Below are 22,024 nucleotides of genomic sequence, written 5' to 3'. Positions count from 1 at the left end.
ATGGGTGCTCTGACCCTCCACTCAGCTTTAGAGTCACAGAGAAACGAAAAAAAGAGCTGCAGTTGGGTGGGTGTGAAGTTAAAGTTTGTACAGGCTGAAAAGACCTAGTGAGAGCTGACAGCCTAGAGGCTGTGGAGCAGGGTTAATTACAGCTCTGGAGGGAAATGTCTGCGAGCAGCAATCTGGACTCCATTAAAAGAGATTTATGGAAGTCCTAAACGTGGGAAAAACAAATGGGTGTGGGTATGGCATGAGAAAGGTTTTCAAGGGAGCTTAAGTCTAAGCAAGGGAGAACTGGCCAGTTTGAGGGTGGAAGAGTAAAACTGGGACTTCTCCGGGAGCCTCCAGCAACATGGGCTGCCTGCAGCCTGCTCTTTGGTCTGTGGGCAAGGGAAGTTGCATCAGTTAGTGCAGCTGTAATCGGAAATTGGAAGGGAGTACGCCTGTCAAGCACAGGAGGGTTTGCCTGCCTGAAGGGGAAAGACCTGCAGGTTTTCCCTGCTTTATCTCACTGTCGCTGAAAGCAATCAGCCTGTCATTATTTACTGCCACCTGTTAGAAATACAAGAATGATAGCTGCTAATGTTGATACCTTACATTTCATAATATCTTTCATCCTAAAGAAGCCAAGCCCCCATGGGGTTTACACAGATAAAGCGATTCATGTGATGCCTTACGAAGAGTTGTACTTTGGGTTGGTGTCAGTCAGTGGAGATTTAGCTGTTCTTTATAAGTTCTTTCCCTCTCCTGAAACATTACTTTTAAAGGAGTGTTGCCCAGGGGTGTGACAGCTCAGCACAGCCCGTACCATCTCGTGAAAGGCCTGATCTGTGTATATAGATTTAAGAAGGCTCAGAGGTGCATCCCCGTCCGGGTTTCTAGGCCAGCTGTTCTCTGTAAGGCACCGTTCTATTCCTTTGCAGCCATAAAAGCCAGACCTAACATTTTTCTAGGCCACAAACTTCACTTCTTGATTTTTCTGCTCCTTAGTTCTCGTTCAGTGAGTTTTTGAGACTTGAGCCGTGGAATTCAGTACGTTTTGGTTCGGAAATAATATATTTGTGTGTCTTTTTTGTCCTAGATTTTAGAGGTCTGGATTACACATCTGTTCACAGTAAGATTTAGAGGTGATGAAAGTGTTCTGGAAGTAGATGTCTTGCAGCAGTGTGAGTCCTTTGTCAACATAATACAGAGCACCTATCAGATACTTTTCCTCTTGCTTGATATTACTATAATCTTACTCCACTGATCTCGCTGAGTTGAATTTGTTATTTTGCGAGTGTTTATCTTTTTGCCTAGATCAACGTATTTGTTGTGCTCTCTGTGCAGAGAGTTATTTACTTTGGCGCTGTGTGAAGTCTGCGGTGTGCACCGTGTCTGCCTCACACCTCGCAACGGTGAGAGCGGTCACAGGGCTGGAGTCATTGGTGAGGCTGTAGCACAAAGCACCACGCGTCCAAGAGTCCGAGGGGCGGATAACAGGAACTGAGACCTTGCTTGCAGGCAGGGGTAGTGGACAAGGTGGGAGGTGTCACGGAGAACTCAGAAACAGTGCTGCAGTGTGTGTCGCTAAAAGTGTGTTGGTCCTGTGAGCTGGATGCAACACAGATAAGTGGTGACTCCGTCGATGGCCCACAGGGTGACCTTGTACAAGTCTCCAGAGTTCCTTGTGTCTCAGTTTCATCACCTGTAAAATAAGGATAGTGTTACTAGCCTTTTCTGTAAAATGCTTTAAAATCTAGAAATAAAAAATGCTAGGAAGGAGCTCGGGTGGTGTTATTATTTTACGGCTGTGAGTGAGAATATAGTCAGATACTAAAAAAAAGGACACGCACGTGCAGGCCATTCTGTCCTTTGGTCAAAGTGAGGGTAAGAAGGGGAAGGGAATTTCTTAAGAGCAGCTGCCATCTGTCAGGCTTACAGAAGAAACTACTGAACTGTGTTATCAATAGTTATCAGAAGTTGCTCAAGCAGAAATAATTTTAGCATGCTAATGAGCTTTTCTTAGTGGTGCCTTGCTCTAGACAGTTGGTTTCCTTTTTGCATTTCTTCAGGCTGGGCAGTGACTTCGTAGGGCCTTTCAGTCCCCGTTCAGTGACATTTTCTGCTTCTCTTGTACTTTCTCAGTGTGGTTTCTGGGGAGGGTGAAATCATCATCACTGAATATTGCTCATGCTTATTATTTTGCATTGTGTGAAGCAGGGTTATTTTAACAAACTCTACATTTTTACAATGCCAAGAAGTAGGAGCATTGATTGCATTCCTGCAGGCTGCCTCCGTGTCCGAAGGATGTGCATTTCCATTTTATTGTCTTCTATTTTTATCTCGCTTTTGGGGGGAGGAAGGGCTGGAACACCCTTGGGAAAGCCAGCGCCCGTCTGTGCTGGTATGGAAGGAGGGACGCGGTGCTTCTCCTGCCTGCCCCGGGGAGATGGCACGCAGCCCGCATATGGCAAGCACATGAGCTACCCTGACAGCCCACTTGGGGCAGGAGAGCCCCAGCTGCAAAGAAACCCCTCTGCTGCCTCTGGCTTGCGAGGCTCCTTTAAACCCTAAAATAACAACTCCCACTCCCTGCTGAAGGAAACTGGCCGGATTAGCCAAAGCCTCCCGTTCCCCACTGTCTAGTGAAACAAGGACTTTCCCCTCTGTGTAAATAGTGCGGCTTTGCTCCCCCCGCCTTCCCCCTGAGGGGGGACGCTATGTTTCCGAGCTCTCGCTCCGGCCCTCTGACAGCTCCTGCGTACGGTTTACAGCTCAGGGCAGCGAGGACAGTGGTACGACATATGCTAACCTAAGAAGACAGCAGATGGGTGCAAGCTCTTTTAAGAACAGCTGCTGGTGTCTCATTTGATAATCCCATTTTTAACAAATCCCTATGATGGCACAAATACTGGAAATTAGGTTTTTCTGTCCCCTCTCATCATCATCCCTGAGCCACACTTGACCAGTTCAAACATGATCTGGAGATTTTAAAAGCTTGTTATTATAGCTTCCCTATGATAAACCTGATCTCTGCCTGGCCATTGGGCTACTGGCTCTTGGCTCTCCCTCTCTGTCCACTGTGGACTTCACTATGTCTCAGGGCATCTGACAGCCCAGGAACATGGCTCTGGGTATGGGGTAAGAGCTGTGGCCTTTCCCAAACAGCATCAGCTTGGAGTGTCAATTGCAGCAAGTAGTGCAGCTCCGATCCTCCCATCTCTCCATTCTTAAAATGAAGAAAAGAGCATCAGAGAAGAAATGCTTGGCGCTATCACCCCTCATCAGTGCAAGTGGGGACAGGCAGGAAAAGGGACCCCTCCTTGCTCTTTTCCGATGGGGCTATAAGCCTGCTTTTACGCTTGAGACTGGAAAAAAAGAAATTGCAAGGAAAATCTTGTCAATACTGCACTTCAAGCTGTCGGCTGAGGTGTCCTTCGTCACCATGGTATCGGTGTGCTTCAAACTAATAACGAATTTGCCAACACAACACTCTTGTTAACATGCTCAATTCCCAGAGGGGGAGGCTGTGTCACTGAGACGTGAAGTGGCTGATCCAAGGTCACCCAATGAGTACATGGCACTGAGGGGAACAGAGCTCCAGTTGATCGACAATTTGTGTTTCCTAGCGTAGCTTGGCCCCTTCGGGAAGGTTTCGTCGACAGAAAGATGTGCTCTGAGGATAAAGTTTGACTTGCCATCTCCGCTCGCAAAAACTTCAGTGGAGATTTTTCTTTTAGGGGAGAGAGGTAAAAAGTAGTTTCCTAGTGTAGGGGGCTTCTCAAAAGCAGCCAGGCCCCGGGCTCTGCAACAGCCGCGGCCGCCGGCGCACTCCCCGGGGGGCCGCCCACGGGTGCCACGCCGCGCGCGGGCGCGCCGGGCCCGCGGACGGATGCGGCTGGCCGGAGTGGGGGGGGGGGGAGGCGGCCGGGGGCGGCAGCGCTGCGACCGACGGGGCGGGCTCGGCTGGGCTCGGCTGCGCCGCGCTGCCCGGCGGAGCGGGGCGGCACGGGGCGGGCTCGGCGCGGCTCCGCTGCCCGCCGGAGCGGAGCGGAGCGGAGCGGGGCGGGACGGGGCGGCTCCGCTGCCCGGCGGGGCGGGACGGGGCGGCGCGGCGCGGCGCGGCGGAGCGCGGCAGCGGGAGGCGGGCGCTGTCCATGGCCCTGCGGAGCGCCGGGCCGCCCCGGGCTCCGCCACCCCGCCGAGCCGAGTGATGGGCAACACGGTGCACAAGACGCTGGCAGGTAACGGCGGAGCGAGCGGCCCCTGCGCGGGCAGCTGCGGCTCCGCGGCGCGGGGCTCCTGGCCGGCCGCCGCGGGGAGCCGGGTGGGCTTTCGCGGGCAGCGCTGGGAGGGAGTCCGCAGAGACGCGGAAACTCGTGCCTGTTGTGCGGGGCAGCCGGTGCCGGCGCAGAAGCGGCCCGCTTGGGACGGGCGTTTCCCGGGCGAGGCTGCGTTGCCCCCGTCCCTCGCCCCGTGCCCCGCGCTCCTGCGAAGTGGCCCAGAATTAAGCGGTGGAAAAGGAAAACCGAGGGGCGCCGGCTGCAGTGGCATCGCGGCGAGGTTGCTTAAGCAGCCGGGGTTTATCCTGATCCATGTGAGAGCAACAAGAAGAGGGTGAAGTAGAGCCGTTCTTGCAGCTGGAGATCTCTTGCCTTTCAGTCGAACCCTTTTAGGGGCTTTCTTTTAAATCCCCCCCCCCCCCCTTCCTTTTTTTTTTTTTTTTTTAATGCAACTGTGCAGTGAGACGTTAGTTGTTAAGAGTCACTGGATGAAAACTATATGAAAGCAGATCTGAAATGTTTGGTAGAGTGCCCTGATTTTAAACTGCCTTTTTAGAGAAGGCTGCTCTTATTCAAGAGATGTACATATTCTTTTCCTTTGCAAGTTCAGAATTGTGACACTTTTTCCTTTTCAGAAAATTGGTGCATAATAAAAGCTGTTGGTCTCTATAGAATCAACGATATTGAATTACTGAGCCCTTTCCAGTCTGTATCTTCAGCTAGTTTGCTTTTCTTTTCCTTTCTCTTCTTGCAGAGTTCCTGCATTGCATCCTTTGTACTTTGGGCTCCCATAAATAAAAAGGGTATTATTAAACTTATTTAAAGAAGCAGGAGGACCTACTGAACACACACACACATGCCTCCCTGTAATCAGCCAGAGAGCTGAATATAGAAATAAAGAGAGGAATAGATTTGCATTTGGATGTGCCATATATTGTCTTTGCAAAGAGAGGGTGCTTAGGACCTTCAGGGTACAAAAGAAAGCTTCTAGACTTGTGATTAGGCTATGAACCTGTGATTAGATTTCTAGCTGAAAGCTTATGCATCTCATCTCACTGTCTGTTGGATTCATATGGGAAATTATCTCCTTTCACTATAAAGTTTGCAGTTTATTTAATACCTCACAAACCGGCAAATAAAGGCGTTGAAAGGAGTGCATGACCTTGGAGAAAATTCATTTTATCTGCAGGCTTTTCAGCCTAGAGGCAACATCAAGGCTCATAATGCAAAGAGCTGAGAGGGCAATGGAAAGATTCTTGGGTCAGGGGAGGACACTTTGGTGAGGCTGGTACTTCCCAAAGGAAAAATAGCTGTACCTGCTGGGAAGTGGGATGCAGCTGTGAGCTCTTTTACAGAAGGTTGGATCAGCCTTTCTGCCTATTACTAGAACAATCTTTCCTGAACAGCCTTCACACAGAGAGCCTTGCACATGTGAATTTAAAAAAAGCGATGACATCAGTTGTACCGCAGTTCTGTGATTAAAGAGTTCCTAGTGGTGTTTTTAAGAAAATTCTTGAGGAAGAGGAAAACTTTGATGGAAAAGCTGAAGACCTGATTGATATAGACCTCCCAGCTCCAACGTTGTTCTGGTGGCCTAGAAAGTCTCTGTCCTGTCTTGCCAGGTGGAAGCTGTCTGTAAAGCACTGCTTTGCTGGGAATAGGCCATTTGCAAACATTTGTCAAATTGCGCAAGGTGAAAAACATGCAGGACACTTGCACACTGGTTGCTAATGTGCTGAAAGATGCTAGAAATATCTCTTCCCCAGATTCAACTGTGCTCAGTTTTTACAGAGTAATGACATTCAAAAGAGGCTGTTAACATAAGACTGCATAAAATATTTTGGATATTTGCATTTTTAAAGTTTATAAGCATATATTTTGTTAAGTTGGACAGGAATCAGTAATTTTTCTTATGTGGCTGCTCATGTTGATCTTCTAGGGTGCATTGTTTGTCTTCTGTTATCCAAAAGTCATTACAGAGAGAAGCAGGTTTAAAACTTTTCTTGGACTGGTTGTTTTGAAAATAATAAAGTTTTTCCTTAAGGCGAAATTGCTGGATGAATTCCCATTTGTAAATGCCACGGTTGCTTAGAGTTACTCAAAGATAATCAAACAGAATTAAGTCTTTTCTCTTCTCTATTTAGAAAATCCAACATGCACCTCTTTTTCACCCTGTTAGACTGAGCAATAAACTTTCACTCTCATTTTAACTATCAAAGGAATTTCTCTCCGCTGTCCCAGAGGCTGCAGTAGTTTATTTAACAAAAAAAAAACCCTAAAATTTGCTGACCTGTTGTGTTAAACTTCTTACTAACTGTAGAAGCATACAGATGATGTTCTCCTTTTTATCCTTTTGTTCAATGTGCATAGCTGAAGGTGGAAAATGTCTTTCCATTCTGATCAGATGTAAAGGAAATGTGGAAGACATCCATTATTTGGCTCATGGAAAAGCCAAACAGTCAACAATTTGGGGCTTACGTATACATGTAAATACTCTTCTCAAATAATGGAATTCACTTTTAAATCCTATTGAACACAGTTCCGCTCATTTTTATATATAAATTCATTGGAATGTGTTTTGTGGGTTTATTATATCTTTAAATCCTGCACAGCGTCACCCTTTCTGGCCACGTTTCCATTTAATAATACAAGAACACATGCTGTTGATGCTGGGGAAATTTGTATCAGGAGCTTGGGAAACTTCTGCTTGTGAAGTATCTCACAGTTAAGACACAGTGCATGAAGGCATTGTCAAATTAACAGTGAGGTTTCTAACTGGAGTGGTATTGAAATGAGTAATAGGCTTGGGCTAATGAAAGGCAGCTTCTATATTTGAACTGGTTGAGGAGGCATTTGAATGGAAAAGAGCTGCGATGTGTCAGATACGCTTAACAATGGTCTTGAGGTGGTGGTGGAAATTGTTCTTATCTAGATGACAGCTAAATGGTACATGAAGCCCTGCTGCGGTAGGAAGGTTCCCTCCTGTGGCTGCTCTGACCCTGGAGGGGCAGCTGGAGCTGCGGTGCCTGGTCCCTTGGTGGGGCGAGCCGAGCTGAGCCGCGTCGGTTTGCTGCTCACCCTTTCCCGTCCCTTCTCCGTCTCCAGCGGGAGCAAGCGCAGGGTGGGAATTTATGCATGGACGTAGACATCTCGCCTCCCTTCCCTTACCGCTGCCCATTGTTCGAGATAATTTGTGGGCAGGTGGTTAAGCAAGAGTGAATTCTTTATTATTGAAGCATGTCATTTTTTTGTCTCCTGTAGGTGATAAACTAGGTTTGCAACATTGCAGTCAATGGGCGGAACTTGTTCTGACCTGCCGAGAGGGTGGGAGGCCCAGCGGATGTCGATGGTTGATACGTTGCATACCAACTTCTGATTTCATGGCCCTAGAGTGACGCTGTGGCTACTGCTACCGGTGGTGCTGCTGATGAGCTGCTGTCTTCTGTGTTAGCTCGCTGGGGAGCGAGCCTGCAAGCAGCACGCGTACGCACACTGCCTTTGTGAATGGTGTGATTTCTCCAGTTTAAGGCACTTCTGTATCCGTTCCTTGCCAGACACTTTCACCAGGGCTCAGCAAATGGCCACTAGCTAGGTGAGGGCATGAAGTCTCCTCTGAAGAATCAGGAAGCCTAGCAGTATTGAGGACAAAAAAATTGCTCATCTGACAGACTGGGAGAGGCTAAAATCCCCCTGACCTGGAGAAGGCCTTCCATGGAGCGGAAAGGTGCTAGGAGATAGCCAGGGATAACGTGCAGGGAGCAAGCACCCTGGTGGTGCGGGGAGGCTCGGCGCGGCGCGCGCGCGGACAGCTGCTGCCGCAGCGGGGCAGGGAGGGCAGCAGGCACTTGTCGCCCCAAGCGCGAGCAAGGAACTTGCCAGTTGGGTTCCAGCTGTTGATCCTGGCCCAAATAGGGTCGTTGGTATTTAACGAAGGAGCCAAATTCCCTTTTAAGAATCCGGCTGGGATCTGATTGCAATGCTTCTCCCACTGCCTTCCTCACAACTGCAAGGCATACCAAGTATGACAGGCATTTGTGTCGGGTAAACACAAGAGAGAATGGGGCTTGTTCTCAGAGAAATGGCTGTAATTTCTTATTTTCAATAAATTATTTTGTATTTGTCAGAAAACGGTCTTAATAACTAACTCTTTCTCAGCAAGTCGGAAATCCCAAGTTTAGACTGTTGTCGGACTGGGGCTTCCTTCTGCATGTCTGTGGCAAAAGGGTGATGGTTGGAGCATCCCACGTAGATGAAGAGAGCAGCAGGAATGTATAGGTTGTGGGTAGAAGATAATGATGTTTCTGCATATCCCTTTTAAAATAGTGGTGCCTGTTATCATAATATACACACCTCTTTTGTATGAAATCAGGAGCAAAGACCACTTAGTGGAGAAAGGTCTGTCTGCCTGTATCGTGGAGAAAAAGCTCAGCTTCAAGGAGCGTTTTTGTTTTGATTTGTTCTCTCAGCCCTCCTTCCCCTTTGGTTACTAGTGATACACTGTAGGAGGAGTTATCAGTGCTGTGAGCAGGGAATTAATTCAGTAAATTGTTTGGTTTGGTTCCAGGTTGACTTCAACAAAACTACAAAATAACGCTTCAGGTTGTTCTGGTTTGAGTGAAAAAGATACCTGTTCAGACCAGTTTTTGATTTGGGTTTGGTTCAACTCGGAGATTATAGGTATTAGGCCTGCCTCAGTAACAGCCCTATTTTGTCTGTTTTCACACCTCTCTTAGCCCAGAAGGTGAGGTTTCTGGAGTTTGTCATTGCTTTTGCTGCTGACTCCCTGTCTGACCTTTGAGCAGGTGACTTCACCCTGACATGTCTCTCTTTGTACATAAGGGAGGTAGAAAACACTGTTTGGCTCACATGGGTATATGAGAGTTAATTAATTAACATGCGGGCATGAAGCATCTCCAGGAAAAAGGCCATAGGCATGCAAAAATAAATTAATTTGCTACTTCTTTTGTAACTTTCTGCTTTTCCACTCTTCAAAAGGAAACCCGTGAAACCGCTCAGCCTTCAGTGTGATTTAGAGCTGGAACAGGTTGATCATATACTGAGGACTATCTTTAAACAGCCTTGCACAGTACATACCCAAAAATGTGCTGCAGCCAACTGGCACGATTAATCCCCTGCTACCATTGGCATCTAGATTGCTGAGACTGTACAAACAACTGTGCGTGGATCCAGGAAGACATCACCTATCAAGACAGTCCTAAGTGGAGCTGGGTGCCATGCCCCATGGCCTGTTGTGTTGTCAGACACAGGCAGCACATTGCCAAGTGTGTCATTAAAGTGAGAGCATGTTTCGTTACTCCCCACTCTCGCGCCATGTAGTGCTATCCGGGTGCCTCCGCTTCTATTTTATTGTTTACACCCTAGAGGGGAATTGTTTTCCTAAGAGGCAGGATATCTAGGAGACGGCACTTTTTTCCTTTTATTACTCTGGGTAATTGCTGCAGATCAGTAGAACCTCTGCGTCACCGCCTGACCCTAGGATAGGTGCTTACAGTCACACACCTAAGTCTGTGTTTGTCCGCAGAACTCTTACGTGCAAACAGCCCTCACTGCAGGCGAGGGAAGTCTCTGCTGCCCAGCACATAATTTGACAACTTATGTAGGTCCTTAAATATCCTTAAGGTGTTTAAGTTTCGGCAATCAAGTTTGAATGTGCAGGCATTAATGTTTACTTGACACGAAAAGGATGAGTCACTTTGAAGTTTATGCCGTGCTTCCATTCCCATTCTAGTAAGGGTCCTCCTTGTGTATCATGTTCACTGGCCTTTGAATTAGGAGTGAAAATACACGTCTCGGTCTGTGTTATCTGCCGTGGCTTTGGCATTCAGGCCAGTTCAGCTGCGGGATAAGCAGGGTCCTGCTGCACCGTTTGCCTTGAAAGGAAACCTTTTCTCAGCAGCATCCAGTTGTTTACAGAGCCTATCTGTGCCGCTTGGTAGCTAAAATAAGCGCAGGCTTGTCTAAGGTGGAGCATGCAGTGGAGGTGGTGGGTTTCTGAGAGAAGCAGGGAAGCAAATGGGCTGAAGTGGGCAGGGGGGAGAGTTAGCGAGAGCTGGGAGTGGGGGCTGCTCCGCTGGGACGGCTCCATGAGCCACGCGGCGCGATGAGGCCCCGGGGTGAGCCACGGAGACATGCGGCTGATCTCGGTGTCCTCGTGCAGGAGGTGTGCGCTGTCTCCTCTGTGTCTTCACTTCGGGCACCTGCTTGCCCATCTTCCCCCTTTTGTTTGTCTCCTGCTTTCTCGTGCCCGGAGCGATCTGGCTTTCCGAGGCTGCCTCTTGCCGTGGCAGCCAAACCACATGGCTGACTCACAGCTCGTACCTTCCCTGCTCCTCGTGAGCTCCTTGGCCACCTGCTCATTTGGGGCTTCCTGGCATCAAAATATAGCTTGGCCAGGGAACCATTTTCCAGACTTTGCCCTGAGGGCAGACGTGTGCTCGCTTCCCAACAGACGCTGAGCGAGGTGCCCAAACAGCCCATCAGGAGGGAGCTGGCTGGACATCCAGGCTCAGGGAGGCTTCTCTCTCTGTGGCAGCTGTGGAGGAAGTTTTGCTCGAAAAGCATTTCCATGTATTTGTATATGTTTTCTCATTTAGGCAGTTTCTCCACCCTTGCCCTTGCAATCGGTAGCCTTCTGGATCCCAGAGGGGTTGACCTCTCCAAGTTGCTCATCTGGTGGCCCCAATGGCCTTAGGTTGCAAGGTCCCGCTGCCTCTCTGAAAAGCTCCCTGTCCTACCTTTTCGCTTGTGGAAAATGCAGCAGGACTACTCAGCTGTGGTAGCCAGAGCTGTCCCCTCCTAACAGTTGCTTCAGTAGGTGTCTGCCTAGGGGATGCCGTTCTTGGCCAGGAGCAGGTGCCATTTTCTTTGGGTTGTTCCTCCTCTTTCTTGTTGACAGCTGTATTTTTTGCTATGTGTTAAAACGCATGAACCACTGGCATTGAGATGTCTGGTTGAAAGCGGTATCTCAGCATACCTGTGCCAGCTTTTCTCTTCAGACCTGGATGCCCTGTTGTCTCAATTACCGAGTGCTGGAACGTGAGATGGCTGGTGCCTGAACAGATGCAGCGGGGCTTTGGGGAGGAGTGAGGAAGGGGAAAGTGATTTCTTGCTTGTTAATTTGTTTTTCCCCTCTGTGTCCAGGGAGATCTTTTCCTCTGCTTTGTGTTAGCAAGGCTTTCTTTCCTCCTAGGAGACTTTTTCTCCTCCAGTTCTTTCAAACCTCTGGCAGTGGTGTAGCTTGGCGATCTCCCACTGAGAAGAACAGACGAGATCCTTTTTCCCTGCTCCAGCAAAGCTTTTTTTTTTTTTTTTTTCCTTTCCACACCACCAGGACTGGTGTGAAGAAACCAAAAACCAGAACATAAGAAATGACTCCTCGCTTGCTGAGGGAATTACACCTGAGGATCCTTGAGGAAAAGGCATTTAACTACATTTCAAAGCTTTTCAATACAACAGGGAAATCAGATTTTGGATTTTTCAATCCGAATTCTTTAAAGGGAAAAAACCTCTACCGATTCTTTAAAGGGAAAAAAACGGATGCAGTTGTGTTTATAGAGTTGTCTGCTAGATAGTGGCATATAGCAGACTTTGTTTTCTCGATTTTCTTGTTTCACTGTGGATATTTACATAATAATGAGACTTTTGTACTTTAGGGTTTTTCCTATTTTAACCATCCATTTGTCTATGACTCTCATTTTCTTGTGATTGCACTCCTGATGGCATGACGTCCTATGACTACATGAGAGAAATAACTATTCAGACTACATAAAAGCAAATCTCTCTCTTTCATAGCCTGTGTAACAACACAGAAAAGACAGTCAATCAAGAGAGAATTTCCCTGAGAGAAAGTTTTCCATCAGGTTTTCAAATGTCAGGGAAAAATAGTTGCTTGATTTTTGCCCTCCTCCATAACTAGAATGTTGAAACTGCCGAACCCTGCTTGACAAGCCAAAGATAAAAGATAGACTATCCCATTTGGGAGCAGAAATGAAATAATTTCATTCAGGTTTATCTCTCTTTCCTTAGAGATAACTAACACTGTGGCAACAGCTTTTCTGAGCTTGTTATCTATTTTGGTCTCATCAGGGGCACTGGCTCTGAGCTTAACATGTTCTGTAATTTATGGAGTACAGTTCAAAAGTTATCTCCTCTGTGTGATGCTAAGGTTGAAAGCATAATTCCTAATTAGGGGAAATTGCTATTTCTTGGGGTCTTGAACTTGACGCTGTTGGAGAGTGCGTTTGTTTGGTCATTTGAAATACTTGGCACCTGCATCACAGCTGGGGCTGGGATCCTGCTGGAGGAATGGGTCTCGGCTCCCCAGTGCACAGGCCTGGCAAAGGAGGTGACTACTGCTATGTAGCTATGTAAGATTGACCTTGTGGTCGGACAAAAGGTCTGTCTGGTCTAGTGTCCTGACGGTGACCACAGTTGCTGCTGAGAGGAGGAGGGGACCACCCACGGCTGCAGTGAGTTACGAATTGTCTGGGAGGAGACGGGACGGGGACTTCTGAGTGGACGTTCTCCAGGGGGCAGCTTGGTAGGGCTCACCAGGCAAAGTCTTGGTGGAATGTGTACATTGGAATAATCTTAATCACTGGAGGTCTTTCAGAACAAGTTTGTTACTCAGGTACTCGGGATGACAATAGTAGACTTGGTCCCATGAGAGGGAAAAGGTGGGCTAGATAATCTCTAGAGGCTCCTTCAAAATATGTGTTTCCAAGAAATGCCTGTTTAAGAGATTGTTCTTTGGAGCCGCTTTCCTCAGGATGCCAGCAACGCTTCTTGGTTACCTTGTCCTGCAAAGTGAATGGCTTGAAAAAGCCATAGAAAACGTGATCGCTTACTAACCGGGTTTTGCCTGTTAGACTGTTGCTTCACTTCTAGTGATAAAGAGCATTAACTGGTGTATTGTGCAGTTTCCATTGTGCTTATTTATAAAAAAAACAGAGATAGCTTTCATATGGTGGTTCATGGGGACAAACTACACAATGGAATGAGTGTTTAAGTGGCCCGACTGGCCTGACTTTTACCGGATAATCAGCGGCAGATCTGCTCTGCAACTAGGTGCTTCCTGGGACGCCACTGCTGGCTGGTGAACGCAGCCTGCTCTGCTATTGCTAGCATAACTCAAGCCTCGTGGGACTTTTTTAAGAGTAAAAACGTGGAGGAGACTGCAGAGATATCTAGGAAAATGGTATATATTGAAATTGCTTTTTGAGTTCTTACTGGGATGTTGGAAGAGGGAAGCTGTGTGTGCCAGGAATATGCAAATCCAGGGCGCTCAGAGAAGCTGTCCTCATGGTGCAGAAAGAAAAGACATGACACACGGGGTTTTCACAAACAGCCTAGCTGGTGAACTTGCTGAGCACCGGGACCTAGACAGCCTTGTGACAGATTCATGACTGAAGTGAGCCATTTGGAGAGGAAACTGGAGAGGATCTTAGCAAGGAAATGGTATTCCCTGGCTGAAGTTGCGAGGGGAAAACTAGCATTCAAGCTGACAGATCAGAAGGGAAGGAAGGTTTTCTGGAACAAGAGTGAACTGGAGAGTTGCTGAATGAGGGGACGGCTCTGCTGGGTCAGTGTGGGGACGGAGGAGCCCTGGGACCTGCAGCACTGGTGTGCAGGAGGCCTGGGGAGGCCAGCCGCAGAGAGCAGGGCACGGGGCGGGGGGGGCCTGGGCAACTAGACCCCTTTCAGCAGAGGCATCTGAAAAATGAAAGCTGAAGACCTTGTGGGCAGGGAGTGGAAGCTTAAGGCAGCAGAGGTTCCCCTGCGCTCGCATGAAGGCAGGCTTGCAAGTATTTCAGTATGCCAGGCATTTTGGTTCATCTCTCCTCGAGAGGAGATGGCCTCTTCAGAGTATGAGGCAGATTTTCATACTGCCAGCTGATTTGTGAGTCTTAAATACCAATGACTGTATGATTTGCCAGCAGCATAACAGCGTTGTTTGTGCTGCCAGTGTGATCAAAGGGAGAAGGTGGGTGAGAAGGACAGACGCTTCGCAAGTCAGAATCTCAAGGAAAACAATCTTGGTTAAAGTTTATAAAAGCTAATCTTGACCAACAAAACCTATAGTGTGCGTTCACAGCCTTGAATAGCAGTCTGTACTGAGTCGTGCCAGGAGGCAGCTGTTAATAGGGGATGTTAATAGGGCTGGGAAAGGATAGAGCAAACTGAAACCACAAACAAACAAACAAACAAACAAAACAGATGACCAAATCCTATTAAGTATCTAGACTGAATTTCAGATTCTGGGTGTTGTTTCCAAAAGTGTCTTAACTGTCTTGGGGCAGACTTGGTCTGATGGCATTTTGAACAGTGTCTACCCATCAGCAATGGCACTTGCGCTGTGCTGTGGATGCGGGCCTCTTATTGACTGCCTTGGCAGCTGCGACTGTATATAGGAAAACTTACCTCTCACTTCACCTTGTCGGTTCAGAGATCTGCCGACAGATCTCTTTATGTAAGACCTTTTGTAGACATGGAATTGTTCAGGAAGAGAGATTTTTCTGAAGCAAGAATGCCTTCTTCCAAATTAGCTTAGTCTACTGCTTACATTATCCACATTGAAAAGGCATGTGAGCACGCCAGATACCAGCTTCTGCACATGCGTGCTGGCAGTAATGAATCTGCTGCCCGTTTGCACCCTGCTTTGTTCCAAAATAAGTTTCATGTCTAGACAAAGGATGCAGCTCACCTGCAACGCTCAGCTATCTCTTTTGTTTGTTTTGCTATTGCATAGTAATTAAAATATTAATTTATTTTAAAGGGTTCCAAGAAATGTCTCTGCAACCCCACTGTTTATGTAAGAGAGAAAGTCATAATTTATTGAATTTGTGTGTGTTCATTGGAGAAATGTACTAAGTGATTTTTTTTGTATCCTAGTAACCAACTGTGGTTTCTTTTCCATGAATAATCTTTATGGTTTAACTTGACCAGCCAAATCTAGAAAGGAAAACTCAAGTGAATGTAAAATAAATTTATAAAGCCAACTAATTACAAGGCATAGACAGATTTTTGCAGGTGAGAGAGAACAGGATTTTTTCTCCCTCATTTAACTACATAATAATCAGATTGACAGTTGCTATCTTGAGAGGTTGATTTTACAGAGGAGGATAATGACGAAAGTTTGAGTTTTTAGAAACTAAACTCTGAAACTTGATTTGTTTAATAGCCATAATTAATGAACTGGTTAAAACAGTCCTTTTCCCCCTTAAACAAGAAATGTGATATTTCTAGCACTTCCTAACAGACGTGCAGATTCTTTCCCCTCTACTTCACAAGGGTGGCAAGGTCGGGAGCCCGAGGTGCTGGGTCGCCCGGGGCTCCCAACTTCTTGCCTCTGATGTAGGCTCCCAAAATGAACTCAGGAAAATCATTTCACTTCTCTTTGCTTCTTTTTGGCAATGGGTATGTTGACTAAGACTTTGTCTGCCCTTCAAGGACACCGTGAGACTTAGTTAATAAACTGCTTTGAGAACCTCTTTCTCCCTGAAACATAGGCCCCATGTGAAACAGCTGGAATTTGTCACTTAATAGAAGCATCCACATTTTCCTCTTCTAAAATTCATTTTGATTAAAAATAAGCCATTTTTAAAAATTGAGTTTCACAGGTATCATATTTCCTTGCTCTTAAAAATATTGAAAGCCAATTTTAAAAGCAAAACAAAAACAAAGATTTGATTCGTAACTGCCTGAAACTGTTTGTGGTCTTTTCTGCCCTCTTTCAGCATTCAGTTGGCCATCTCTAAGAAGAGGGCAGAGGTGCATTCCTCACAGAGAGATCAAAACTACTTCTCATTTTAAAACAAACTCTTTTCAAGCCCTCTTTTTGTGTGCATTCCTATTTAGTAAATATTTAAACACCAGTTCAAAAAAACACACTCCTGTAAATACGGCGATCCAGGAGCATGCCAGCCGAATCCGTCACCAAACTATGTTAAGCAGCCATTAGCTCGTCTCTCAGGTTTTCCTTGGTGATGAGATTAACTGTTCAACCACATGAGGAGATTTCAGAAGGAGGGAGACGCTTTCCTCGTACGAGTCTTGACTATTTTTTTCCTCCCTGATCTGCCCGCTGCCTCTCGCGTCCTGAGCGCAGCCCTGCATTGAGCAGGCCTCGTTTCCTGCTTTAAAATGGACTAAAGGTGATGGGGAGAAACGTTAAGCAGGTCAGCGCTAAGGATGTTTTCCTTTACTGTGTTTATATTCCCCTTTTGAGCCTGGGCATCACTTCAGAGTGGTTGCTTTGGTGCATCTCCCACCGTTGTTAATCATCGCAGACTCATCACCTTGCGTCTCTGCCTTGTTGAGTCAATGCTCTTCCAAAACGCTTCCCATCTTTTTCATCATCCTTTTGTCCTGGGGCTAACATCAGAGTTTGGAGCACGAGCTGTGACTTGTCTTTCTGTGCAGGCAGAAGAAGAGTAGCTGAAGGGAGGGACTCCTCTTCTTCTGCTCGCCCCTGCAGCTCTTTGGTGGAGATAAGGGTTTGGGGAATATCCTTCCCAGGGCCTTCAAGCGATGTGCATGGGGAGGCTCCCTGGGGCTGGGCATGTAAGTGCTTCAGGACACGGCCAGGCCTGCGCCGGGGAGGCTTTGCCGGTTTTGCTCCACTAGCAGCAGCGCCTCCGTGCATGGGCACCGCCGCGGACTGATGAGATGTCGTTCTGCAGCATCTTTTCTGCCAGTTCTCCAAGCAACATAAGCCATGCAATCAAAGTGCTTGTATATGCCGTTAGAGTTGTGCCTGGGCAAGAGCTCCCGTTGGCTTATAAATGGCATTAAAAAAGCTAGCCCTGCATTTGTGTCACAGCCAACATTTCTCCTGTTGATCTTGCATGACTGGGGCATCCTGGAAAAACCTGGGGGCCACGGGAGGCCAGGCTGCCGTCTTGCTGCGCTCTGTGCATGTTTGCCTTGCGGAGGGAGCTGAGCTGGGAAGTGCTCCGGACTTTCCGTGCTAAGGCAGCCTGCTCAGCCCTGGGCTGCCTCGTCAGAGAAGGTTTGCTGTTTCCATGTCCCAAGCTCTGCCTGAAAAAAAAATGCAGTGGTGCTGAAGACAGGGCTTGGCCAATGGAAACCAGCAGGTTTAAGCATATCTCTCGGTACACACAAAAGCATGGCAAATGGAGGGTGAAAAGCTAAAGGAGAGCCAGGTCCAGGGCAGGAGCGTGGGACATCATGTACAGCCCAGAGCGATGCTGGAGGACAGGCTGTGCTGCACGTCCCCAGGGCTGCTGCCTCTGCTGCTTTTGCTCTTGTTGGCTCCCATGGCAGCTGAGAGCGTGCAAAAGCCTCTGATGTTTGCCAGCTAATCCGGCATCCGCTGCTGGCAGCTCTTCCGAGCAGCAGGCTGCTTTCTCCTGCTAAGTGTGATGGATTTGACTTGGGAGTGTGATCTGGCCTCCTCGGCTACCATTGAAGGCCCACACGTGTGCTGCGGTGTGCGCACACCTTGCTCCACGCATGCAGCGCGTATTGGTGCTGGAAGTCCTTTGTGGACATGAGCCATGGGGCTATTCAGTGGCGCAGCTAGCTGGCCACCACCTCTCCCTCATGGGGCTGTGTGACGGTGGACGTTGGCTACTGCCACTTAGATGATTTTTCAAAGCTATTTTAAGATCTCTTGAGTGCTGTTCACTTCAGCTCAAGGCAATTTCTGGATGTTCTGGAAGAAGATGGATTGGGCATACAGGAACATGTCTGGTAGGGGAAGAACATGCTTTCTAGAGTGTGCGGGGGAGGTTTCGGGGAAGCTGGTCCTCTCCCTTCTGCCAGAAGCAGATAGTTGCAATGAATGAGTGACTTAAAAGCAGGCTTTACTGCAGCTCTTGAAGTGACTTCTCAAATCCACACAGCCTTTACACATAAGCAAGCTGCTCGGGGAGCAGCGGTAGCCGTAAGGCCCCGGGTTATGGATCTGGGTCTGGGGGAGCACTCCTGCACGTTGCCTTCCTCCTGCTGACCTGTTTTCATGGGAACATTTTCATGGGGACTTCACTGCTCTGAGAGTTTGGGTGCAGAGGCTCGCAGGGTTGCTGGAGAGGGGAGGCTGGCACACACAAGCACCCGCCAGCCTCGGTTTCCACGAGAGCGGCTGCATCAGGTATGGAGAGGTGCTAAGGGTTTCTTTTTCGAAGCTTGTTTGGATGAATTCTATCTTTCCGTATGCTTGACATCCCCTTTTCAGCATATTTTCAGCTTTCTATTCCCTCAAAAATCCTTGGGAGAAGATGTGTCTCAGAAGTAGGCTGAGATGCTCGGCGCCACGTGTTTCAAACAGGCAGAAAGGTAGCGTACATGTACATTCATCCCGCTGCCTGTGTTTTACTCTAGCTGGAACCACAACAGGCGCTAAGCTGTCAACATATAATTACATTTTTTATCTGGTAATAAAATTCTGTTCTACCAAAAAAAAAAAAAAATAACACACAGGAAAAATTCTTTCCCTCCACAGTTTTTCACATGTGATTTATAGGTGTATTTTTCCAAGTAAATCTAAGGCCAGTGACTGACTCTGAATTAAAGTCTGATTCTGTTAATTAGAACAAGAGTCCTCTGGGTGGAAACTGGAGTTTTCAGACAGCTGTTTGTACTCTTTCACTGGGGATTTCTAAGATTTCCAAGTCCGTACTTACTCAGGAGTGTGCGGTTTGACGGTACAATGGGATTTTACAGGTGTAAGTGGTCTATGAAAAATATAAAACATAAAACAGCTAGAAAAATAGCAACAGCTTGCACTTCCACTATAAACTCTCTTGAAGTTATTAACTTAATGTGCTCTGCTGAATCGTGTTCCAAGTTCCTCAGTAAGAAAGTGAGCAAACACGCTGAACACCAGTGTTTTATTTTACCTCCTCCTCCCATGGCAGGCACGTTTCCTTGCACAATGTCTTTCGCCGTCCTAGTGCTGTTTGTTTGCTGGGCACTTCACATATTTGCTCCCATCCCTTGGGAGCGACTCCTTCCTCTGGGGCAGGGAAGCAAGGGCAAAAAAGGCTTGGTGTAAAAGTTGGCTTTTTTCTTCAGCAACACAAGGGAATGTCTCACGTCTCCAAGGCTCTTCACTTCACCTGCTTTTATCATCTCTTGTTGCGGTACCACAAAGGGCGAGTAAAGAGAGTAAAATATTGACTTAGGTATGCTGGGATCAAATCCCACTGGCATTAAGAAGATTGAGATGGAGCTTGAAAATAAACCTCTCTTGCCCAGAGTGGATCCAAATCCTTCTCATGTTGAAATAATTGAAGACATTTGAGCTGAGGAAAGGGGCTGAGGTCATGGTGTGTCCAGTAATGGTAAGACTGTGTTTTCTTTTGTTTGGACAGTTTAATATCTTGAAGTGGTTCTTGTTTCCTCTTATTAATTCCTGTAAATATCATGGAAAAGGATCTCACATCTCAGCCGTGCAGCAGCCAAGTGTTGCACAATCACCTTTCTCTCAAATTGGCTTTGGAGCTCAGCAAAAAACAATGCATTTCCAAAAGTTTGGACTAAGGAAAGCGTCTCTTCTAGTGGAACATTTTCCTCTGTTTCTGGACTAGCAAAGGAAACTTGTCTTTTTTTTTTTTTTTTTTTTGTAAGGCTTTTGACTTTATTTCTGGAGATGAAATGTTTTTCGAAACTGCTATAGCTTATTTGTCTGAACATTAATTAAACGACCAGCAAAGTATGTGGCATTATTGTACCGGTTAGACTGTCACATTAGTTGAATTAAGTTGTATCTGCCTGGTTATGATGCGGAGGTTAAATACTCAGTGCAGAAGAAGACCTGCAAGATCAAATAAAGCACTCTAGAGAATCATGGCACTGCGAGCAATGCTAACTATTCCTTATAGTCAGAATTATGTTGCTTGTGATACCTGAAAGGATTCTCCAGCACTACGTCTTTCAACCCCTGACATCTTATCCATCCGCAAGCTTTTCCTTTGATGAACAGAGTTCAAGTTCTTTAGTTTCCTGAAAATTCATCTCTTTCTCGATCTTTCTAGGGCTATAGTTAAACCCTGTTGGTTCCTAACTTACATTCTATCTTCAAGTAGAGAACAGGGTATGAACAGTTGGGAATGCTTCCATAAAAATAGCTATTGCAAAAAGAGGTAAGGGAAAAAAACTCATCATAAAAAAAGAAAAGATCCCTAGCCTGGATGGTAAAGACTCCAAAAATAATCAGCCAATTATCCGGCTTTTTAGCTGTTATGAGATTAGAAAAATCATGGCAGATTGCAGTAGCATTAGATGACTTGGGAAAAAGAGGGGTGAAGAAAAAAGAACCAAGCAGAGCATGGGCAAGGAGGTCCCCCAGTATTCATTTCTGTGCTGCAGAAATGAATTAACCTATTCAGAGGAATAATGAAAATATCCAGCAAGCAATGGGACAAGGAAGAATGAGAAACAAGAAAGAGAGGTCGAAAGCAAAATGCTGAGGTTCAACCCAGAAAAATCTGTTTCTGTAGCGTAGCTGGAAGCAAACACTGTCCGTTTCTTGATGAGAGGCAGAACCACACCAAGCAGAGGGAAACGCTGGGGCACGAGGGCTGTGAGTCCTGGGCGCTAAGGAAGGCCCCTGAACGGGGCTGCACGTGCTCACCCAACTTTGGAGCGCTTGGGAAAAAAGGCTGGACTACACTTAACCTTACTTAAAATCTCCCTGGTGTGAGCGGGGCTCAAGGTTCAAGTCCTTGTAGGTAGCAAGAAGGTTGCCCATATAAATCTCTTTAGAAGAGCAGCGTTTCTCCTCCCTCCTGTGCCTTGCTAGTCCTGTCCTAGCCCTTTGCCCAGGCAGACGCTCACTTTTCAAACTACCGCTGTGCAGTTATCTGCAGTTCGGTGGAGTTCCCACCATCAAAAATCCCATCGTGCTTTATGATTCCTTGAGGAAAACTAGCCTGGCAGGGTGGAAGAGCTGTGCTTTTTTTCTCTCCTGATTTAATTATAACCATTTATTCCCATCCCTTTGCCCTGTTTTGGATTCTTTACATATTGTTTCTGAAAAGCTTAGTGGAATCACAGCCTTTGTATATATAAAATATAGGATGATTGAAGACCTGGCCACGTCTTTATTTAGCTTCCTCAGCCATGCGTTCCTCCCAAAGCATTTTCCCCTGTCTCTGCCAGATCACTGTTTAAACTGCGTGTAAATATAAAAGGAACTGTGGACAACGTTAAAAAATGCTGCACCATGTTGGGAGTAGGGCTATTGGAAAGAACATCTTCCTAGAGGCCTTTTTTCCCCTTTCACTGTGGTTCTGTGGCTCGCTTAGGACAGATCAAAAGCCCTGCATGGGTGCCACTGTTAAGTCTAATGGCTATCTGGTTATCCATCCCTGTTTGGACTGAAATAGCTTCATCGCTTTTTCTTTTAAACTGAATTCTTTCCTGGCCTCTGACTATAGCGAAGTTATAATTAGGAGGGGGAAAAAAAAAAACCTTAGAACCGCTATGAAGAGAGGAGATAAAGACGAAAGAGGCTTCTGTAACAAATTTGAGGCAAAGAAAAATAGCAGGTTTGTTCCCTTTTTCATGGGGTTTTCCTGGAAAAAGTTGAAAGCTCAAATGAATGGTCAGGCCTTTCTGCTCTTGCAACGTCACTTTGAGTGCTGTTCTTGTTCTTCATCTGCAGTTTTTCCTTCCTGTGTAGCCCTGTCTCTGAAAAATTTTGGTGCTTATGGTGAAAATCTTGTATTTTTATTGAGTGGGGAAAGCACATTCAACTCATAGCACTTCTTGGC

General features: G+C 46.8%; 1 protein-coding gene across 3 annotated transcripts in view; it reads left to right on the top strand.

Annotated features, from left to right (window-relative positions):
• The window catches only part of NEURL1B (neuralized E3 ubiquitin protein ligase 1B), a 156,483-nt gene that overhangs the window by 116,106 nt on the left and 18,353 nt on the right, over positions 1-22,024 (top strand). The window contains exon 1 of one of the 3 annotated variants that reach the window (XM_068959382.1): positions 4,100-4,226. The exons of 1 other annotated variant lie outside the window; for it this stretch is intronic. In XM_068959382.1, the coding sequence (XP_068815483.1) occupies positions 4,196-4,226 (31 nt within the window). In that variant the 5' untranslated portion in view covers positions 4,100-4,195. Of the gene's footprint in view, positions 1-4,099; positions 4,227-22,024 lie in introns of those variants that run through there. One more of the 3 variants, XM_068959384.1, reaches the window with a different exon arrangement.

Source organism: Struthio camelus, chromosome 13 (genome assembly GCF_040807025.1).
Source record: "Struthio camelus isolate bStrCam1 chromosome 13, bStrCam1.hap1, whole genome shotgun sequence".
Lineage (NCBI taxonomy): Eukaryota > Metazoa > Chordata > Aves > Struthioniformes > Struthionidae > Struthio > Struthio camelus.
Note: the sequence above shows the minus strand (reverse complement) of the source record. Positions and strands in the feature narration are given on the sequence as shown.